Source organism: Grus americana, chromosome 1, assembly GCF_028858705.1.
Source record: "Grus americana isolate bGruAme1 chromosome 1, bGruAme1.mat, whole genome shotgun sequence".
NCBI classification, from domain to species: domain Eukaryota; kingdom Metazoa; phylum Chordata; class Aves; order Gruiformes; family Gruidae; genus Grus; species Grus americana.
Genome location: NC_072852.1, coordinates 134,058,264 through 134,078,535, shown reverse-complemented (window position 1 = coordinate 134,078,535; position 20,272 = coordinate 134,058,264). Strand labels below are relative to the sequence as shown.

General features: G+C 40.8%; 1 protein-coding gene across 1 annotated transcript in view; it reads right to left on the bottom strand.

The window, feature by feature from the left end:
• Nucleotides 1-20,272, bottom strand: part of SCML2 (Scm polycomb group protein like 2) — a 75,884-nt gene that overhangs the window by 10,356 nt on the left and 45,256 nt on the right. Inside the window, exons 9-12 of the mRNA XM_054838167.1 lie at nucleotides 12,872-13,122; nucleotides 7,555-7,690; nucleotides 5,435-5,638; nucleotides 805-987 (exon numbers count right to left, since the gene is read on the bottom strand). Of these exons, the coding sequence (XP_054694142.1) occupies nucleotides 805-987; nucleotides 5,435-5,638; nucleotides 7,555-7,690; nucleotides 12,872-13,122 (774 nt within the window). The remainder of the gene's footprint in view (nucleotides 1-804; nucleotides 988-5,434; nucleotides 5,639-7,554; nucleotides 7,691-12,871; nucleotides 13,123-20,272) is intronic.

The following is a 20,272-nucleotide window of genomic DNA, read 5'->3' as shown; positions in this document are numbered from 1 at the left end:
AAGAAAAAAAATTATTTTCTAAAGCAGCACCTGGAAGACAGACTCAGCTATCAGACAGCTGTGAGGAAGCTTCACACTCAGTATGAATCTTCTGAAATTACCCTGATGTCCAGGTTTCCTCAGCTATGGCTCCTGGTAACCCCTGGGCTGGGACTTGTAATACCAGGCCCCGTAAATAACTTGATGGGAGATCTTGTGCAAGTCACTTCATTTCCCCCTCACTCTACGCTCCCAGTGTGGCAGACAGAGATATTGGCCTCATATGAAACATCACAAGCAGCCACCTGCAAAAGCCACCTTTTCTACTAGAAGACTGGACTGTACATAGTAGAATGTAAAAATTTTTGGAGCCACTGAGTAAGGTGAATAAAAAGGGAAGAAAGGATCTTTTACTAGTGTGGAAAGGGCTAGACTGAATTCCCTTTCAGGACAAGCCCCTTCTCATAAGGCAGTAAGTATCTTTTTGTAAGTTTATTTTATGATCGGAACATAAATTTAACAAATGAAATGTGAAGTTTTGAGCTTGTCCTTGTAGCAGTATCACAGGGGTACAATACATATGTTTCCTGGCTTAGCTACAAGGAGGAGTTTACTGAACAAAATGATTTCTGCACATGTGGTATGAGCTCTCCCATCCTGTCAAAGCACTACCACACTGGAACCAATTCACTAAGAACTAAAGCATATTCATTTCAATCAATTCACGTCATAGAAAGACAGATTAAAAAGTTACATTTCATAAAAGTCTCCACACGTATTTCTCAAACATATCAGCACCTGAAAATAACAGTTGTTTAACAGTACCTGGTTTGTTTCTATCATTCTCCGTAGGACTATGCGCACATCCCATGTAAGGGCTGAAAGGCTGGCTACTAAAGAGATTATCACACTGCAGGCTGTGGCAGAGTTTCTCCAAGAAGCGTAGCACAAACGATGCGCTGTTTACAGAAGGAAGATTGATGGCGTGCTTCTCCCCATCAAAGGAAGCTGTGAATAAGAACATGATGTCAAACACACCCCAAGCATTATGAAGTATAGTAAAACACCATCATTAACTTAGAGGAGAAAGCATCCAGATTTGATTTAAACCACACAAGACAAGAGAGGAGTAAACAATCATTCTGGTAGTTTAACAAATTTACATCCAAAGGACTGATTTTACCTTCCATTGGACCCATACCAGTTTATATTTGCTCTGTGGAAACTTATTTTAATAAAATAATTTTGGATTCACACCAGCATAGTGAAACTTGCAAATATTCCCTCATCACCAAAGCCTTACGTGTAATTTCTGTTGTTTGCCTATAAAATGGCGACCCCTCTACCACCTACTTGCAGGAGAGAACACAGAAAAGACCCTTACAGCACTTGCTAAAAAAACAAAATAGAAAAAAAAGTAAAAAGAAAGCAAACAAGTTTCAGAATTTTTTTTTTCAGTTTCTAACTGATCTGAGCATACTTGTAGTAATGTGCTGGCATCCATTACCATTGAAATTCTGACTACAGAAACTGTTTTGCCATTTTCTATTTTACCACTAGAGGAATCTATCCCACTGTCAACACTACAGTGGTCAAGCTCCCATTGAATTCAACAGGAGCTAGGAGGCAGAGATACCACAACAGCCACAAATGGATCTGGTGCCTTTTAAACTGAGTGATTACAAAGAGACTGGACATGTGCTGAGTCTTTCATTTGCTGACCTCCTACCTTGCCCCTTGCCTCCAAAACAGGGTGTTGCAACTGATGATATTTTCCTTTTTTGTAAAATTTATTAAGATTTTGAAAAGATTCAATACTACCAATATACAGATAAATAATTACCATTACATTAGCTGAAACTTTTAGTTACTTGTGATTAGAAAGACATTATGGCAAAGCAGAAACAAACTTGTAAATTAAGCTTAGGGCTAGAAAGAAACGGCATAAACACCAGGTTTATGCATCGATTTGTCGTCTTGGTTTTCAGCCTGTCACACAGCTTTCTGTTGTTAACATAAGTTTCCAAATGATAAGTAGAGCTTTAAAGGATCACATTTTGTTGGTAGCAGATGCACTAAACCCCCCCCCCCCAAAAAAAAGCAGAAATTACAAGAAAGTCTTTATTCACAGATCTGAATTAAGGAACGTTTCCATATTGTGTTACAAAAAAGACAGATAACATACACAAACTCACAGAAAATGCCCAAGTTTAGCATATTTTAGGCTTCCTTAGGAAATCAGAAGTGTCAATTACTTACGCTGTTGATGTAAGGAAGCTTCTGATTAGAGTTAATGCAAGTTAGCTAGCTAGCATCAACACCAACGTGCTACCTCTCTCATCTGCTTTCACGACAGACTGACCCAATGCAACCGCTTAAAGTTTAAGAGTCAGTACTACAGGGACAAGTCACGGCCCCACGTGTTTCCACGGCCCATTCGGTTTTTCCAGGCTCCAACATTCAAATGAAATGCTAATGATTCACAGTCCCACATGTGGCTCAGACACAAGCTCCTCTACCTCCTGTTTGGGGAAGGGGTCTCCAAAGGCAAATTTTTGCTTGGAACTCAACCAGTTCTGGAGAGTAAATGGGTTGTGAGACCTAGCACAGCCTGATCTCCTGACAAATTTACTGCAAAGCAGTAGCCAGCTACAGCAAAAATTTAAAATGCTTTATAATAGCGTTACCGATCTTCTTATATGACCTTGGGGAAATCACTTATTCTCCATGCCTTAATTTCTCATTTTGAAAAGAAGCATTGAAAAGAACAATATTATCTTAGAGTTGTCAGGAGGATAAAGCAAGAAGCAGCTGAGGCAATGTCACTGCACCAGCAAGACACACCATGGGAAAAATCCACAAATAAAGATTCAGTGCAAACACAGCTCCCTTGTACTCTGAACACCTGAGGGCAACCAGACTAACTCCAACTAGGGGTGTGGGATCCAGAAGCATAGGCTCAACTGTCTGCTCTGCTTGGGGACAACATAAGCCTCTTAACTTCCCAGATAAATGCTAGGGGAAAAAAATGAAAAGGAGTACTTCTGAAGTGCAATAACCTCAATCTTTAATGACAAATAAACAGGGACTGGAGCTTGTGTGTGCAATCCCAGCCCCCCGGGATGAAGAGTCATTCTCATTTCTTCACCTTCCATTGTGTAAGTATGTTTTAAATACCAGGTTCAAGCTAGGAGAAAGGCTGAGAACTAAACCATCAGAGAAATGTGTTTGTCTGACAGTGAAGAAACTCACCCAAGAGTCTGATTTTAATTCTCTGCTTGAGAAGATTTATCTGAGCCTCAGCCTATTTCATCCCACCAAACGCCATAGTCTCTGCGCTACAAGGAGAAAAAAGGGGCTGACACCACCACCACCATTAGTGGGCTTGCTAATCAAGCCTTTAATTTCCTTTCAGTAATATTTGCCTGAATTGAAACCTTATGCATCAAGCAAAAACAAAACAGTTTGTGCTTTTGTTTGAGTAAGAAAACATGGAAAAATCCTAAATTTAATTCCATTCAAAACAATTATTTTCTTTGGCAGCTGAACCAAAAGAACCCATTAATTATTCACATGTATTCTAGCAAGATTATTTTATCCACATCCTCATCAACATACAGTTTCCTCCTACAGCAAGTATAATACTCGTCATAAAACTTTATCAGTCCACAAGATTTCTTTGCTTATTCTCTGCTGCAACTTTTTTTTCTTGCCAATCTAAAAAAAACCCAACCCGAACAACAAACCAAACTCCAAAACCACTTTCAAGCAAAACTCTACGAGAAACACTCTCACAATTTCAATCTGTAATTTCTCATTTTATTCTACTGTAGCTTTCCTCTTCTCCCTTACTGTTCACATGCGCAGCTTGTTGTAATGTGCTACACTACCCTAAGTCACATTTTGTGCTTCTCAAAATACATCACACACAAATTTTTGATAAAATGACAGGGAGTGTTTGCTCACCCACTTCTCAGCAACCTGTTTGACAAGCTGATGAGAAGGCAGGAGCTCAAGAATACCAGAAACCCACTGGGATCTTGTGGCTCTCTATCACCTGGGCCAGGACTCTGCTTCAGGAGCAGTCCACATCACCAAGTTACCAAGTTCCTCAAATCCCGGGACACAGAGCTGGCTTCTCCGAATCCAGGCATTGGGGTGAAGCCAAGATGCAGAACAGTAATCCCTTTCTGAACAGAACTTTTGAATGTAAACAAACCAAAACTACATAAAGGTTTTGAAATTTCTCCTTCCTCCGTGACATTATTATTTTCAACTACTCAGCCACAGACCAGATACACCACTGGCCTATGATTTAGTCCTTCGTGATAAACACTCGAGCAGAACACTAGCAATGCACATCTCAGTCCATTTCATTCAAGCAAAAAATTGACTCATCTAAATTAGGTACAGCAAGTTATTAATAATGTAACAAACTGTCATATATCTTGCAAAAATAAAGCCATATGGGTTTCCAAACCACACGTATACAATGCCATTAAACCTTTACGACACAGCAGAGAAGCAGCATCCATTTTGTGAACAGACTCATGGGGACGCATAAGCAAGGCTTACTGTAGTTCTGCTGTACGCAGGTCAGGGTACTGCTTTTTAAATATTGTTAGACAGCAACATTTTTAAGAGGATTTAATTGAACCTGTATTCCACTAATCATCTTTCACATCTGGTGTTAATGTAAGGAGACTAAAGTAAGACAAAGTCTTTTTTATTGCCAGTGGTGGAATTATGAATTGATGTGCTAACTGCTATATAGAATATTTCCTAGCCTAGAAGGAAAAAAATGTCAAGCAGCAGCTATTCAGCTTGAGATATAGAGATAATTTATCTGTAAACCTGCCATTAATATGTAGCAGAAATAAACCTATTCCATAATAGGGGACATAGGTGGATGAACACTGACCTAAGATACTGCTACAATTATGGGGAACAGGGGAGAGGAAGCAGCAGCAACTTTAACATGTGGAATCACTTGCCTGGGAGCTAAACACATTAGTTTGAAACTTTTCACCCACTTGGTTAAGGCATTAAGAACACAAACACTATGTATGAATAAGATTATGGAAATGACTTAATTAATAAAGCTGATGTTTCACTTGGTACTGAGTTTACTTGACAAATGTTTGGCTACAGCTGCTAGATGAGGTGCATGAGCTCTACTTTGTGTAAGAATCTGACTGTACTGTGTATTAGTAATTTAGCACTGCTATTGCTAAATTCTAATTTAAAGAATTGTTCAAATCATTCTGGACCCAGAGTGAGATAAATCACACCACCAATACTCTCTTAGCAAAGGAGTTCACAAGTATATGTTCTTGACTGTGCTTAAATAGTTACAAAAGCTATATAAAATCACTGCAGCTACCGCAGTTGTTCTGCCCTACCTCAAGTTCGCAACCAAGAGAAGATACGGAAGAAACAAAGCATCTTCACATACCAGTTATCATTTCCCCTCCGTGATGGCCAGATTTCAGAAATCCAAAGACTGTTTTGGATTGATAGGCACAATCCACGCAAGCCTGTACAGCCTGTTGAAGTACCACATTGACAGGACCTGGTCCAAAGTGATCTGGAAGTTGCTGAACCTTCTTCTTATCCAGGTGAGGCCCAGAATTTCCATGCTTGTTCACATAAACACACACTGAAAAAGAACAAGCCATCGTTACTGCTGAGGAACTAAGACACGTTTCCAAGTTAGAACTGCAAACTGTCTTTTTAGTTTTAATCTTGAGGAAAAGACGTACTGGTCAACTCAAGAGGCTGAACACGCATACATACTTTCTGAGCTTGCAAAAAGTGTGCTCTCTGTTCTCTAGCAAGGTTCTCCTGCCTGAGTCCTAAACCCACTTCTTTCTGGTCTGGAAAGCCCTTCTCTACCCCACTAACATAAAAAAGCTGTCATAATCCGTGCTTATCTTTTATTTTGACTAATCTCTGTTCATACACTAGTTCCAATAAAGTAAGAATTACTGGTAGATACTTTAAACTACCAAGACACGATTCTAAAAATCTAGCCTTACCAAGTTACTACCCTAATTTTTCTCCTATTTGAGAAGGTGTAACAAAGACAACCCTATGGTATATACCTACCGCTGATGCTCATTCTGAAGCACCCATATAGCATTAACGTGTGCATGTATAATGGTCCTGTGTGCACATAAAACGGCTACTGAAAGTCTCTACCTTCAGAATCCCTGAGATACTCGTACAATTTCCACATTGCAGCTTGGCTTTCTCTGCTAAATAAACATACTTCTCTAGAAACACTGGAAAGTGGGTTAAAGCTTAGTAAAAAACAATCAAATAGGACTTGTGAAATTACTTTTTACAGAGACTATGCAAAACTGTCTTTCAAAAGGAACAGAAAGGCAGAAAAACAAGGGAAAAAGCTATTATTGAAGATTTTTTTTTCTCTCTTTTTGGCCTTGCCTGTCACATGACCAGGAAGGCACCCAAGACATTATTACAACTTAATGAAAAAATGTGCCTCTGTGGTGATTAAGCAGATAATCTAAAGCATTCTGTTATACAAAAGATTGCCATATTTTCTGAACTGTAGTATTATTTGGGCTTAGTTAAAAACCTGGATTTTTAAAAATGAAATATTTCTGTGTTTTAATGATCTTATGTCTTCATGCATATCTGCTCACTCTGATGTCTGCAAATTGGAGGAAACCTATTTGTACAAACAATCAAAGATACAAATCAGCAAAAATAGTTTCCACGGCATCTTCTGTCTGGGCTCAACAACAACTGCCTCCTGAAAAGTTTATTTTCCTAGGAAACACACACATATTTTCCCCTCATCCATGACTGAAGTTGGGAGTGAGAAAAGCCTGACAACTTCTACTGTAAAAACATTTTTTCAATGTAAAAACCCACCCCAATCAAAATTATCATAATTTATGGAGTTTTTAGAGAGTTCTGAGATTTCAGTTGACAACATACAAATTGTTTCACTACAGGGTTACAAGTTCCTCAATGAGTTAGTTCCTTAACTACCTTACATGTCTTTTGTCAACCCATTTCAAGATACATTTCATTACATTTCATAAACAAGCAAACACAAAAGGAAGGAGGAATGTACTTCCTCTGATTGCCTTTACTTGGTCTAAACACTCTGAGTTGTTTCTTTTAATGTAAGGCAATACAGAGATAAAAACTCCATTTTGTTATATTCCAGTGCAGCCTGCATGGTATCAGAATATCACATGGGTTTTTAGCTACATCTATTCCCATTTCATACATTAAGTAGTGGGACAGACATGAAAGAACTGTAGTTTCCTTCTTCAGACAGAAACAAACTGCCAGGTCTAGCAGATCTATCAAAAGCCCCTGTGCTCCAGTACTTCTTGCTATAATGCAGGCATCAAAATACTAGCCCTGTAAAGTAACACTGGCACCTGTAAATATCTTTTAAAAACAAGGTAGCTGGATAATGATTTATAGTAATAAGTTTGCAGCACATTTTCCATAAAATGACACTACTAGCTTGCTTGAAATGGAAGCCAGTTCACACTAAAAATGTCATTAATTTTTTTTTTTTAGGTCTTTTACCTGTGGATATAACCGCTGCAGTTGCACCAGACAAACTAATTCCATCTTTAAGTATCTGCGTAGTGCCAGTGTCCCCCTCAGAAGAAGAATGAGGAGAAGGTGATGCAGGAGTCAGCTGTTCTGGCAAGATTTTTTTCTGTTTAGAGAAAAAACCCAAAGTCAAAATGTTTAAAGCTTTTTAAAGAGTCTGCAAAACCTTTCTGCTACCAGTTACCATCTTACTGAATGTGTGTGGTTCCTTATTACAAAAGTACTACACACAGCAGAGAAGATAAAGTCCAAGAAAGAAGATAAAGACCAGAAACCACCAGTTTGCATTTACAGCTACTTAAGTAAGGCAGTAGAAAACAAATGACTTAAAAAGGAATCCACCTTTATCTAGAAGTGGGAAAAAGAATGAGCTTTATATACTGATTCATGACCCTTCTAAATATTAGTAAGCACAGATTAGGTGTTTTGGATTATTTTCCTGTCCATACCCCTCCAATCATCTGGGTTTATCACAACTCAAATCAGTTAGCTGAGTCACCTTTAGGTGTCAACTTTACAGTGCACCTAGATTTTCATAGAATCATAGAATGGTTTGGGTTGGAAGGGACCTCAAAGATCATCTAGTTCCAACCCCCCTGCCATGGGCAGGGACACCCTCCACTAGACCAGGTTGCCCAAAGCCCCATCCAACCTGGTCTTAAACACTTCCAGGGATGGGGCTGCCACAACCTCTCCAGGCAACCTGTTCCAGTGCCTCGCCACCCTCACAGTAAAGAATTTCTTTCTAACATCTAATGTAAATCTACCCTCTTTTAGCTTAAACCCATTACACCTTGTCCTATCACTGCAGTCCCTGATGAACAGTCCCTCTCCAGCTTTCCTGTAGGCCCCTTCAGGTACTGGCAGGCTGCTATAAGGTCTCCCCGGAGCTGCCTTTTCTTCAGGCTGAACAACCCCAACTCTCTCAGCCTGTCCTCATAAGAGAGGTGCTGCAGCCCTCTGATCATCCTCGTGGCCCTCCTCTGGACTCGCTCCAACAGATCCCTCAGCTTGTTTCAAAGGGGCTGAAATTCTCAAGTAATCACTTTCAGGAATTGGTGCTTTATGCAAGATATCAAATAAACCAGTAGTTACAATCCAGTCACGTGGCCGAAACCTTTTCCTTTCCCAAACCAAACTTATTTGCAGCTTATCATATGACAGACAACCAGATTTCACAGCAAAAAGATTTAGAAATTGGTCAGTGTGCATTACCTTCCACCTGAGGAAAGAATTTTGTTGCAATTTGGTTTGGATTGGGGTTTAGAAAAGAGACGTGCACAAGGAAGGCACTTCTAATGTGCTTTGATATGCTATAAAAATACATAGAAATAAAAGAAATAATGAACTGGAGAAAAGTTCATCACCTCTCCCTTCACCATTTATTCTTACATAAGAACAGATTATGTTCTCATTCTCTTACCTAACAAAAAAGTTAGGAATATAAGAGATTACCCAAGGTCTTGACACTGCTGAAGGTAGCAGAGACCTGGCTACTCACGTGGTAAGGATTTACTGCTAAAACAGATCTATAGTGAACTGAAAATTCAGTCAAGTTGCTAAGAGAGGCTACACTGTCTTGCATTTAGCAGTATTCATCCTTGACACTCTTAGAAGCAGCATATTATCCAAATAACACATTAAAAATCATGTAGAAAGCAATCAAAATATACACCCTCTTAAGAACAGCAGTGCTTAATTTATTCTTCATAGGTGTTGTGAAGAAGTTAACTTTCTTCTGAAATCCAGTGCATGTTCAAGAAAATTTCTGTGCCCCTTAGAGTTCAGAGAAGATAGGCTTGGCTGGAGAAACTACTTGACAATATGGGACCAGGTGGAATTGCCATAAACATAAGGAATAGACTGCCAAGGCTTGGCATTGCATTGTCAATGAGATGAGGTGGCTCAGGTCAGACACTGAACCAAGCAGTAATGTATTACTTGTCAGGAATTGCCTACACATCTTAACACTGGGTGACAGAAAGGTCTCTCTCCATCCCTACTACAGAGAACAAAAATGCACTTGGGAAGTAGGAGCTTTTGATCTTAAGTCTGACAGTCCTGAAGGCTGCTCTGGAGCGGGGACTCTTTGGGGGCCCAGTTGCCTATCACCACGCTGCAAAATATGGGTGGTTGAGTTGAGGGGAACGAGGAGGAAATGGGAGAAACATAGGCATGAAAACAAAATACAAACACTAAACTGTAAGACGGAGGAACAACCTGCCCTCCACACTAACACATAAGCGTGGTGAGGCTAGCTGGCCATTTCCTACCTTCTCCTTCAGAAGGAAGAAAGAGCACACATTTTGGAAATACAGCACATTACGCTTGCTCAGCTGAGGTTCTCATTTTGCAACCCCAAACTGTGATCCCAAACTTCCCATGGTGTTTACGAGGCCATGTTCCCAGCAGGGCTCAGCACGTTTGCTTGGTCAGGGTGTTGCTGGCTGGCTGGGCACGCCAGCTCGGTTTGCCTGTAGAGAGCTCTGCTCACACTCTGGCCCCATGTGGCCACTCCACAGGATTTACCCTGACACTTAAAAACCTCTCTTTTTGTGGGGTCGAATTTAGTGCCATGATCCACACTCAGACCAAGGCACTTCCTCAAGAAATTCTGGAAGGAATTCTTTACCTTGTTACGAAAAGTGTACTTTTAAAAATAATGAAAGAGATGTAAAGAGATTTCGTCTTCATTACGGCAGAGTAAAACCATACAGTGCAAACTGAGGGAGACAAATGGAAAACCAAACCCGACATGCATCTCATACTTATGGAGAAGCTTAGAAAACTTTTATATAAAGGAGAAAAACGACAGAACAGTTCAACATTCTTAGCTGTATAATAAAAGGTAATACCTGCACAATGATAAACACTGCAGCATGACAAAGTCAAACATCCCTACAGCATATCAGGCATAGGCCAATCTCCCTAAATACACAGGTTTTGAACTACCACACAGCCAGCTGGCACATGAAGCACAATTACTTAGCCTGAAAATCTGGATCAGTCTTAAAAAAAAAAAAAAAAAGCACTTTCAAATCTCTAGGCACATACCACTTGCATTATATTTGCATATGTATTGTGAGGTATACAGGCTGTATGGTACTCTGTGTCAGAATGTCAGATATGCCCTGTCTGACACCCTGTCTGTGCAGAACTCCCTCAAAGCCATTTCCTTTCTTCACCCTTATGCTAACAGGTGTAACAGTCCAAAGATGAGCCTGCACATATGTGTAATATCTTGACAATTTAACCACGTACCAAAGCAATAGCAACCTTCTGTGGATTCTCAAAAGGAGCTCATTTTTAAAAGTTTTCAATGCAAAAGTTAACGTAGTAAAACTCCCAAGTTAGATATATCAAACTTTGATTCTGCAACACCTAACTCTTAGTTGCCTGGTCCCACAGAGGACATCAGGACTATGTGGAGGTACCTCAGATTCACTGCCTCAAGGCACAGAGTGCCCTCAGTAACCCCCCTTCCCCAGCAAATCCCCCCAAGTACCTCACATAGACCATGGGCCAAATGTAGTGCTCCATACAGGCACTTTCTGACACCCAGCGTTTAGAGCCCAGAAGCCTCCTCTAAGAGTGAGTTTCCTCCAAATATTCTTTCAAAGGATACACAAAGCCTCTCACTTTCTTCTTCATGAGACATAGAGCATAAAACTCTTACACAAAAGTGCACATCCTGCCATACCCAAGTACGTCCTTAAGAAAGTCCTGTGTTCAATGCTCTCCTTTAAAGCCCCCTAGACTTGTGGAGAACACCCCATCCACCAGCTGAGTCTGGACGGAAGCACCTTTGTCCTCTTTATTGTCTGTTCCTGTGCACATTCATACACCAAGCAAGAGATAAAGCTGGAGACCACTTGCATCAACAGCATACCAGTTTGGATGCCTGACTTGAAGGGACAGGCAGCAGGAGATAGCACTGGGCTTTCAATTTCCAGTCTCCAGAATAATTTCTTACCTTGTGGTTATAATTTAAAAATCCCTGCTTCCAGTTTTGTGCTAGAGCTTTCTAGCTATGCTGTAATAATGTCCCTTCACTAGCACTTTACACTCATCAGCACTATCACTGAAGGGAGGAGTCTCACCTGTGCCATTACTCCACCCCTTCCCACATATCACTAGCAATAGATCCCATAGCACACAATGATCCAGACTGGTGGAGAAAAAACCCCAAACTTCAACTTCTTGAAACCTGGGGGCAGGGGAGTGGAGAGAAAAAAAAACACAGAAAAAACAATGGTCCTCACTCCCCCATTGCTGCTAAGGCAAAGGAGGGAGGAGCACAGGGACAGACACAAGCTGTCTGGGGAAAGAGACTGCAGGATTGCTACTCCTCTTTTACAGCCTGCCATGGGTGAACAAGCCTCAGAAAACAGATTGTACTTCCATATCAATTCAAGACTTGCCTACATCTGCCTTTCTGTGATCCCGTCCTTCCTTGCAGCAGCAGTAGCATTTGTGCCTTTCAGCAGGGGGAGCAGAAAAAGGCGGCAGTAAGAGGGAGGGATGCTGGGTTAGTTGTCTACCAGTTTATCTCCCTGAACTAGCTTATTCTGGGATTGTCTACCCACCAGTGTTGGTGTTACATGGCTTAGGGAAGGGGATTTCAGCAGTGTGAGTCTGTACCTGATCAAATAGCTCCAGAGAAGCTGAAGCTGCCAGCCATCCAGGTCTGACTCAGCTTGGCAGGGAGAAAAGCAGAAAGACACCACGTCTTTCAGATCAGGGCAGAATTAGACCTACACCTGGAGAAACGTCTTGCCTGGTAAGAAGCTTCCTGCTTCATGCTAGTATCTCCAGGGGTAGGGGATATCCAGCAAATTCAGCTGCATGCTTAAGATGCCTAAATTCTGTAACAAACCCCTCACTGTTCCCAATCCTTTGTTTCTAAACATGAAACAAAAAAAAAAATACAAAAAAAATATTAATCAAACTATATATATGGTTCAGTAACAAAACAACCCAACTAAAAAGCCTAAAGGCTTCCCTGACTCTTGTAATTTTCCTGGAAACAGCTATTCCAGAATAATATTCTTCAACACCAACAACTCACCCATAAATAAATTAGTAATCTTGTTCTGGAATGAAATAATCCACAGAAGTTTATACTGAAATATTCCAGAATAGCTATTCTAGACTTTTTTTCTTGTAATCAATTGCTGAGAACAGTAAAGCCCTGAAGGCTGAAGAGAAGAAAGAAAATTAAATAATAATTAAAAAAATCTCACTACAAATTTTGCAATGTAAAGTAAAGTAGTAGATAAAGACTAACCTTTTTTCCAGGTTTTAAACTTTTTTTCCTTGTTTTAAGATTTTCAGTATGAGAGGTGCTTTTTGTCAGGGGAATATTTTTAGGAGACCTGCCCTTCTTGGGAACTGCAGACTGTCCAGGGGGTTTGCCCCGACCTGGTTTCCTGCCCCGTTGCGCTGGTACTGGAGCAGATTTCTGTGGAGACTGCATTGAACGCCGGGTCACTTTGGAAGGGGAAGATTGGATTTTTGCACTGCTCTTTGTAATGGAAACTGAGGAAAAACAAAAACAAAAGGGGAGGGGAGGAAAACCTCAAAATGAACGATGGAAAGCAACTTTTCTAACAAAGGCTTAAAAAAAAAAAATGTAGTGCACAATTTATATTGTAAAATAAATATACTTGGATATTTTGAACTTAAGTGGTTGGCATGAAACTATATAACCTCATTAAAGCCCAAGAGACAACTCTCTATACCCATTATTTTAGAGGGACTTTCCTAAGAAAAAAGCATTCAAATAAAAATAAAACAATTAATCCACTCACCTTATAAATGCTTCCCATAATTTTCGTTATGATATTTGTGAAGTGCCATTCATCAAGAAGGCCTTCAAAATACTTCACAAATTATACAGCCCATAATACATCCGTTCTCTTCTAAGAACAGTTTCCACAATTACAAGACATACCAACTACTTCTAGGGAGCTACAAACCAATTTTGAGCAGTGAAGAAAATAATCCCACTGAAGAGAAACTGATTACAGGCAAAGTATCATTAATTAGCATTTGTCTGAGATTCCAGCTGCGAAAGTTAAGTTCACGTAACTATACCCAGACCTTTTCTACCTGGAGCCATCCAGACTTAAAATTTTATTTGGAAGAAGGACTTCCAAAAAATATCGAACAGTGTATCATTTTTATTCACACTGAACTGGTTCTCTGCTGAATCTCCCAACCCAATACAAAACTGATCCAATATGTATATGATGCAACTACACTATAATATGATGTGAAGCTGCAAGATGTAATCAGATTTCATTGAACTTGCTAGTTACCAACCTTTTCCACCCAACTCACTCTCCTCTGAAGTAGTAATGATGATTTTATTTTAACAATTCCCTTTCACAACAGACTGATTAAAACACCAGAAGGATGCCAAACAGAACCTAGGGATAAGGACATATCCTCAATGAAAAGATGTACCGCACCATGCTACAGCGGCACCTGTGGCCAACAGAAAACAATTACTAAGTCCAAAAGACCAACAAATATTCTACTTTGTTGGCCTGATCACTGACAGAAAGACACGGAAGCTGTGAAAGAGGTAAGTAGAAGATAAAAACGGAAAATTTTTGTGACATCAAACCACCTTTGTTGTGAGAGGTGTGGGAAAGGAACACACAACATATTTGAAATGATTTGAAGCCTTTACACTAAAATTAGATGGCTTTCTAGTATCACACTGCCTCTCCCATAGCCTTTTGCATCTTGCTGATGATGAAACTTCGTGATTCACCCTAACCTTAAACACTATGGCCTTCATGTGACATGACTTAAAAGTATTGCAAGTTCAAGTAGGCTTTGACTGTGCTAGTCATCATTGCCTGATCCAGACTGAAAGTGGAGCATAGTGGCTGCTAATAGTTAATTTCCTGGATTTTTGTGAATTTGGGATATTTCTCCTCCTAAAAATATTAGTAGTTGAGGCTTTCTGGTAAGCAAATAAAACACAAAATAAAACTCAAAGATACATTTGAAATGAGATCTGGAGAAAAGAACATACTTAAAGACTGAGTAACAGTTTTAATGTTTAGCTCTATGAGTGATATTCACCTTAACAGCCCAGCACCTAGCTTTATAACTTACTTAAACTCTGAATTTTTATTCAGCACTTAAATGTTAATAAGTATTTGCAATAGAAAATGTCACAGTAAGATGAAATACACACTGCAAACAGACTTTTTATAAAATACAAGTACTACTGACACACATTTTTAAAGCTGTAGGAGCATTTACATACATTGCTATTTGTATGATTCAGTTACCAATCTAATACTCGTAAATGGCAGTTCAGAAGAAATCTCTTCATTATGGCTGGTTGCAATCCTAATACATCAAATACAGACATGATATCCCCAGGTATCTGAGAAGGATCACCTTCTGGATGGGCAAAGTGATCACCTTTCTTTTATTTATGTATGCCAAAACTTATTTTCGTATGCGGTGACAGCTTAAAATTAGATGAACAGAATTTTAACCAAATACTGGCACAGCATTACTCTTATGTCTCTGAATTGCTGAATGACAACTCACCTTAAGCTGTATGTCTGGAAAGCAGAACAATATCAACTGTATGCTGTACAATACAGCACTACATATTGCATCCTGTATTATGCTTATGCCAACGTAAAATGCAGCTATTTTTATTTATTTGTGCCACACAGCTATGCGTTTAACAAAACAATCATGAACTTGTAACAACATGTTGGTTCACAAATTCTTTGTGCCTCTGCCTACGCTGAAATCTAGCAAATGCATTTCTATTCTCGCACAGTAAAGACACAGCTAAGGTTAAATACACAGCTACTTCCAATGCCAACAGGTTCTAGGAACACAGGTATGAGTTTCAGGACACTGGGCAATCCCTACTCCCTTCCAGAAGGACATTTACCAGACAAAGAGTAACAATGCAAACAGCTCCAGCCACTTCAGGCTGCCCTCTTGAAACACACACATCAAGTACCCTTATCTCAGCATGTTCCTACCTGTACGCTCCAGAGGCCCAAATATTAGCAGCATTAACCATTAAGGGGGAGGGTCAGGTCCCATTTGGTATTTTTCCTTCTGCCTAGGGCTGAAGCTACTTTTTTTTCCAATAGGCAGGACTGCAACAAAGCCCATGCTGCCTGGGCAGCCTCCCCAAGATAGCAGCAAATGAGGAGGCTGCTATTTGCATTTGTTGATTTAAGAGAGGATGGGGGGGGAGCACAAGGGAGTAGGAGACTGCTAAAGTAATTCCCATATTGTCTGCAGGCTGTATTGACAGTGATCATCAGTCACCTGCTCATACTTCCTTCACCCCAGCCTTCAGAGGGAGACCAAAGGTTACGCTGGGTCACAGGATCTGGAGGGAAATGAAAAGACATGCAAAATCAAGCTGCCAACCCACTGCATCTGTAGACAGAGTTATCCCCACTAGGCCACATGTTCCAAAAACTAAGACGTTTTAATAGTCTCATGAGAACTTGTTAAAATATAACGATGAAGAGAATAGACAGGAAAAATGCCAAGCTCTGCTCGCAATTACTGCAGTATTTAGCTAGGATATTTACAACCAAAAAAGCACATTTGCCTTTTCAGGATGCTGCTTTGCATCACAAAGGCCTTCTCATTTGCACAAACAAAATCAAGCATTTGTGTCATGTTGCTCTTCTACACGAATATCTACTGCTCCAGTTTCAGGAGTGGGATGCACTGCACAGCATTCTTTCCCAAGTCTCTTATTGACACCCAAAAACTGTACCGGTGTCCTCAATAACTGAAGAGCAGAGATCACACTACACAAATGTACTTTACCATAGTATTGTTAGCAATTAAATGGCATTTTCAAAGTTCACAGAACTCTAGTTATACTCTCGAGTTAGTAAGGGCGAGAGGTGACTACCTTCATGCAACACACAAACAGCTTTCATACCTTCAATTACTGCTCATTCTAAACCTTCTCATTTTTTCCCCAAAATCATTCTGTGAGAATCCAACACCTATAAACTTTGTATCCAATGTGTGTAAGAGAAATGCCAAATCCAGCATCTTGGAACTCACAGCCTAAAGCTGCATTGCCACAACTCGGTCCTCGTTTGCACAAGCGGATCCCACTGGAGTCAACTGCACTTATTTGCATGAGAAGGATATGAAAGATGAGACTTCAGATGAGGGCCAAATTCTGCTTGTAGAAGCAGAAAAACTGACCAGACATATGCAAGACTGCAAAATTTGACCTCATTATGTTATCCCCAAGATCTCTTGCCAGAATAAGTCAGATATTTATGACAACTATGAAATCTGAAGCTACTGAAACCTCCAGTGCTTGGGAAGGGGATGGGACAGATGACAGCTCAGAAGCCTGAATTCTCATGCAATTCTAATTAGTAAAATTCCCTCAGATAATCCACAGCAATGGTTTTACTCTATGTTTTTATGGAAAGCGGGGGGGGAGGATCAGATTTATAGTATTTAAACATTAGAAATCTACCATTCAGTTAGTGTCACAAAGCAGCAATTATAAGACAAGACTTTAAAAAACTGAAATAAAATTACAGGAAGCAAGGTAGGAGCCCATTTTACTGTGCATTCTGTGAACACAGCACTGCTACCTTAGGTGGAGGTGCCAATTAGGACAGTAAAAACAGTAATTCAGTGTTTAAACTAGCATTTCTTTTAAGAAGAAATTATTCTATTTGTACTGCAGTATTGTTCCTGTGCCCCCACTGAGACGCAAGCCAAATGCTCTTCTGAGAATATAAAAACCTAGCCCTTCTCTCATCTACAGATAAAAAAAAAAAAAAAAAAGAGGCCAAGAGATTTAGCAACTTAGCCTAAATCCATGTGAGCATTCTACAGCAGAAGTAATGGAAACATACCTCCCGAGTTCTAACCCAGGATTTTAACTATAAAATTAACCTTCTTTAATACAGTAAGTTATTATCATCACAGTTTTGACAACTGGGAAAGGAGGTGGAAAAGATTAGTAATTTTTCAATACCAGCTTACTGCCAAGGATTATAAAATTTTATGTCCTTATGTCTCAATTGAACAAGAAAGCCATACAAAAGTATAAGTATCTGTACTGCATGCCACCTCTTTCTATCTGTGTTTGGATTACCTTTGGTTAAGAGGTAGCAGTGAGATACTAATTGATATGTTGCTATGATACAAAATCAGTTATAAGTCATCATCTTGCTATCTAAAAAGCAACACTGCACTCAGAAAATTCAACATCCACCTTGGCAAGACATGGACATTATGGCTTGCAATTTTCTTCTTTCTAGGTTTTAGTTTCTACTACCAGTAGAATAAAAGAGGGGAAAAAAGAAAGAAGAAAAAAGAAGAAAGAAGAAAAAAAAGAGAGAAGTCTCTTGCTATCTTCTGTGAAAAATCCCAGCCTTCCTTCCACAGCCCTAAAAGGTGAAACAGAGGGCTCCAAGCAATGTAAGACAAAAGTGGAGGAAAGGAAAGCATTTCTCTCCCAGTGACTTCCCCAGGCAGCATTGTAGCACCTTCAGTACCTCACCCCCACTCCCAGTCTCCCACATTTTCAAGAGCTAGGCAAGCCAGCACCTATGGAACTGTGAAAGTATTAAGCTCCATCAAAACCCACTGCTAACAGGCATCACTTCCAAAAAAACCCAACTTTTAATAGCCCAGTTGGGGCAGGGGGCATGCGGGAATGGGGGGTACAAGCAAAACAAAAGACAGACTCCTGGAAAGATCTCTTCAGTTAATGTCCAGAAACTAAGAACTGTGAGAAGTCACCTTCTAGTCTCACCCTTCAACAAAGCACTGACATTGCAACCAGTCTAGAAAAAAAAAAAAAAAACCAAAATAAAAAAATCACAGAACCACCCTCCATATTTTGTTGATAAGCTGAGAAGGAAGAGAACAAGTAAATACCCAATAAACCATCAAAGCAGCACAAATTTGAGTTACCTGAAGACAGTTTAGGTGTGCTGATGATGAATCTGTCAATAAGCCTGGCAAAGCCTCACTCTGCACATCGGGGAAGATTTTTAACATCCTGATTCTTCACCCCATCATTACCGATTCTGCCCAGTTTTTGCCATTATTTTTCCCCAAATAGCATCAGCAAGGTGAAAGGTGGGCCCAAAATGAAACAATAAAAGGCAACAAACTTCAAGGGAAGAAAAAAGAAACAGAGCATGGTTAGTGCAACACCCCAATTTGTTTTATCTCAACATCTGAATGACAGAACTGATATTCTAACATAGCTTATACGTACTAACACAGATCTGGAAAAAATCCATTCAATCCCATCCACTAGCTGGGCAACACACCCACTGTTGACATTATTTTCTCTTGTTCAGGTCTTGCAGACACTAGAGTCATAGAATGGTTTGGGTTGGAAGGGACCTCAAAGATCATCTAGTTCCAACACCCTCCACTAGGCCAGGTTGCCCAAAGCCTCAGCCACCCTGGTCTTAAACACTTCCAGGGAGGGGGCATCCACAACCTCTTTGGGCAACCTGTTCCAGTGCCTCACCACTCTCACAGTGAAGAATTTCTTTCTAACATCTAATCTAAATCGACCCTCCTTCAGCTTGAACCCATTACCCCTTGTCCTGTCACTACACTCCCTGATAAAACAGTCCCTCTCCAGCTTTCCCGTAGGCCCCTTCAGGTACCCGAAGGCCGCAATTAGGTCTCCCCGGAGCCTTCTCTTCTCCAGGCTGAACAACCCCAACTCTCTCAGCCTGTCCTCATAGGAGAGGTGCTCCAGCCCTCTGATCAGCTTCGTGGCCCTCCTCTGGACTCGCTCCAACAGCTCCATGTCTCTCCTGTACTGGGGCCCCCAGAGCTGGACGCAGTACTCCAGGTGGGGTCTCACAAGAGCGGAGTAGAGGGGCAGGATCACCTCCCTCGACCTGCTGGTCACACCTCTTTTGATGCAGCCCAGGACACGGTTGGCTTTCTGGGCTGCAAGCGCACACTGCCGGCTCATGTTGAGCTTCTCATCAATCAACACCCCCAAGTCCTTCTCCTCGGGGCTGCTTTCAATCCATTCCCTGCCCAGCCTGTAGTCGTGCTTGGGATTGCACCAACTCACGTGCAGGACCTTGCATTTGGCCTTGTTGAACTTCATGCGGTTCACACGGGCCCACCTCTCCAGCCTGTCAAGGTCCCTCTGGATGGCATCCCTTCCCTCCAGCGTGTCAACCACACCACACAGCTTGGTGTCATCGGCAAACTTGCTGAGGGTGCACTCGATCCCATTGTCCATGTCGTCAACAAAGATGTTGAACAGTGCTGGTCCCAGTACCGACCCCTGAGGAACACCACTCGTCACTGTTCTCCACTTGGACATTGAGCCATTGACCACAACTCTTTAAGTGTGACCATCCAGCCAATTCCTTATCCACTGAGTGGTCCATCCATCGAACCCATGTCTCTCCAATTCAGAGACAAGGATGTTGTGGGGGACAGTGTCAAATGCCTTGCACAAGTCCAGGTAGATGATGTCAGTTGCCCTTCCCTTATCCACCAACGCTCTAACCCCATTGTAGAAGGCCACCAAAGTTGTCAGGCACGATTTGCCCTTAGTGAAGCCGTGTGGGCTGTCACCAATCACCTCCTTATCCTCCATGTGCCTGAGCATAGTCTCCAGGAGGGTCTGCTCCATAATCTTGCC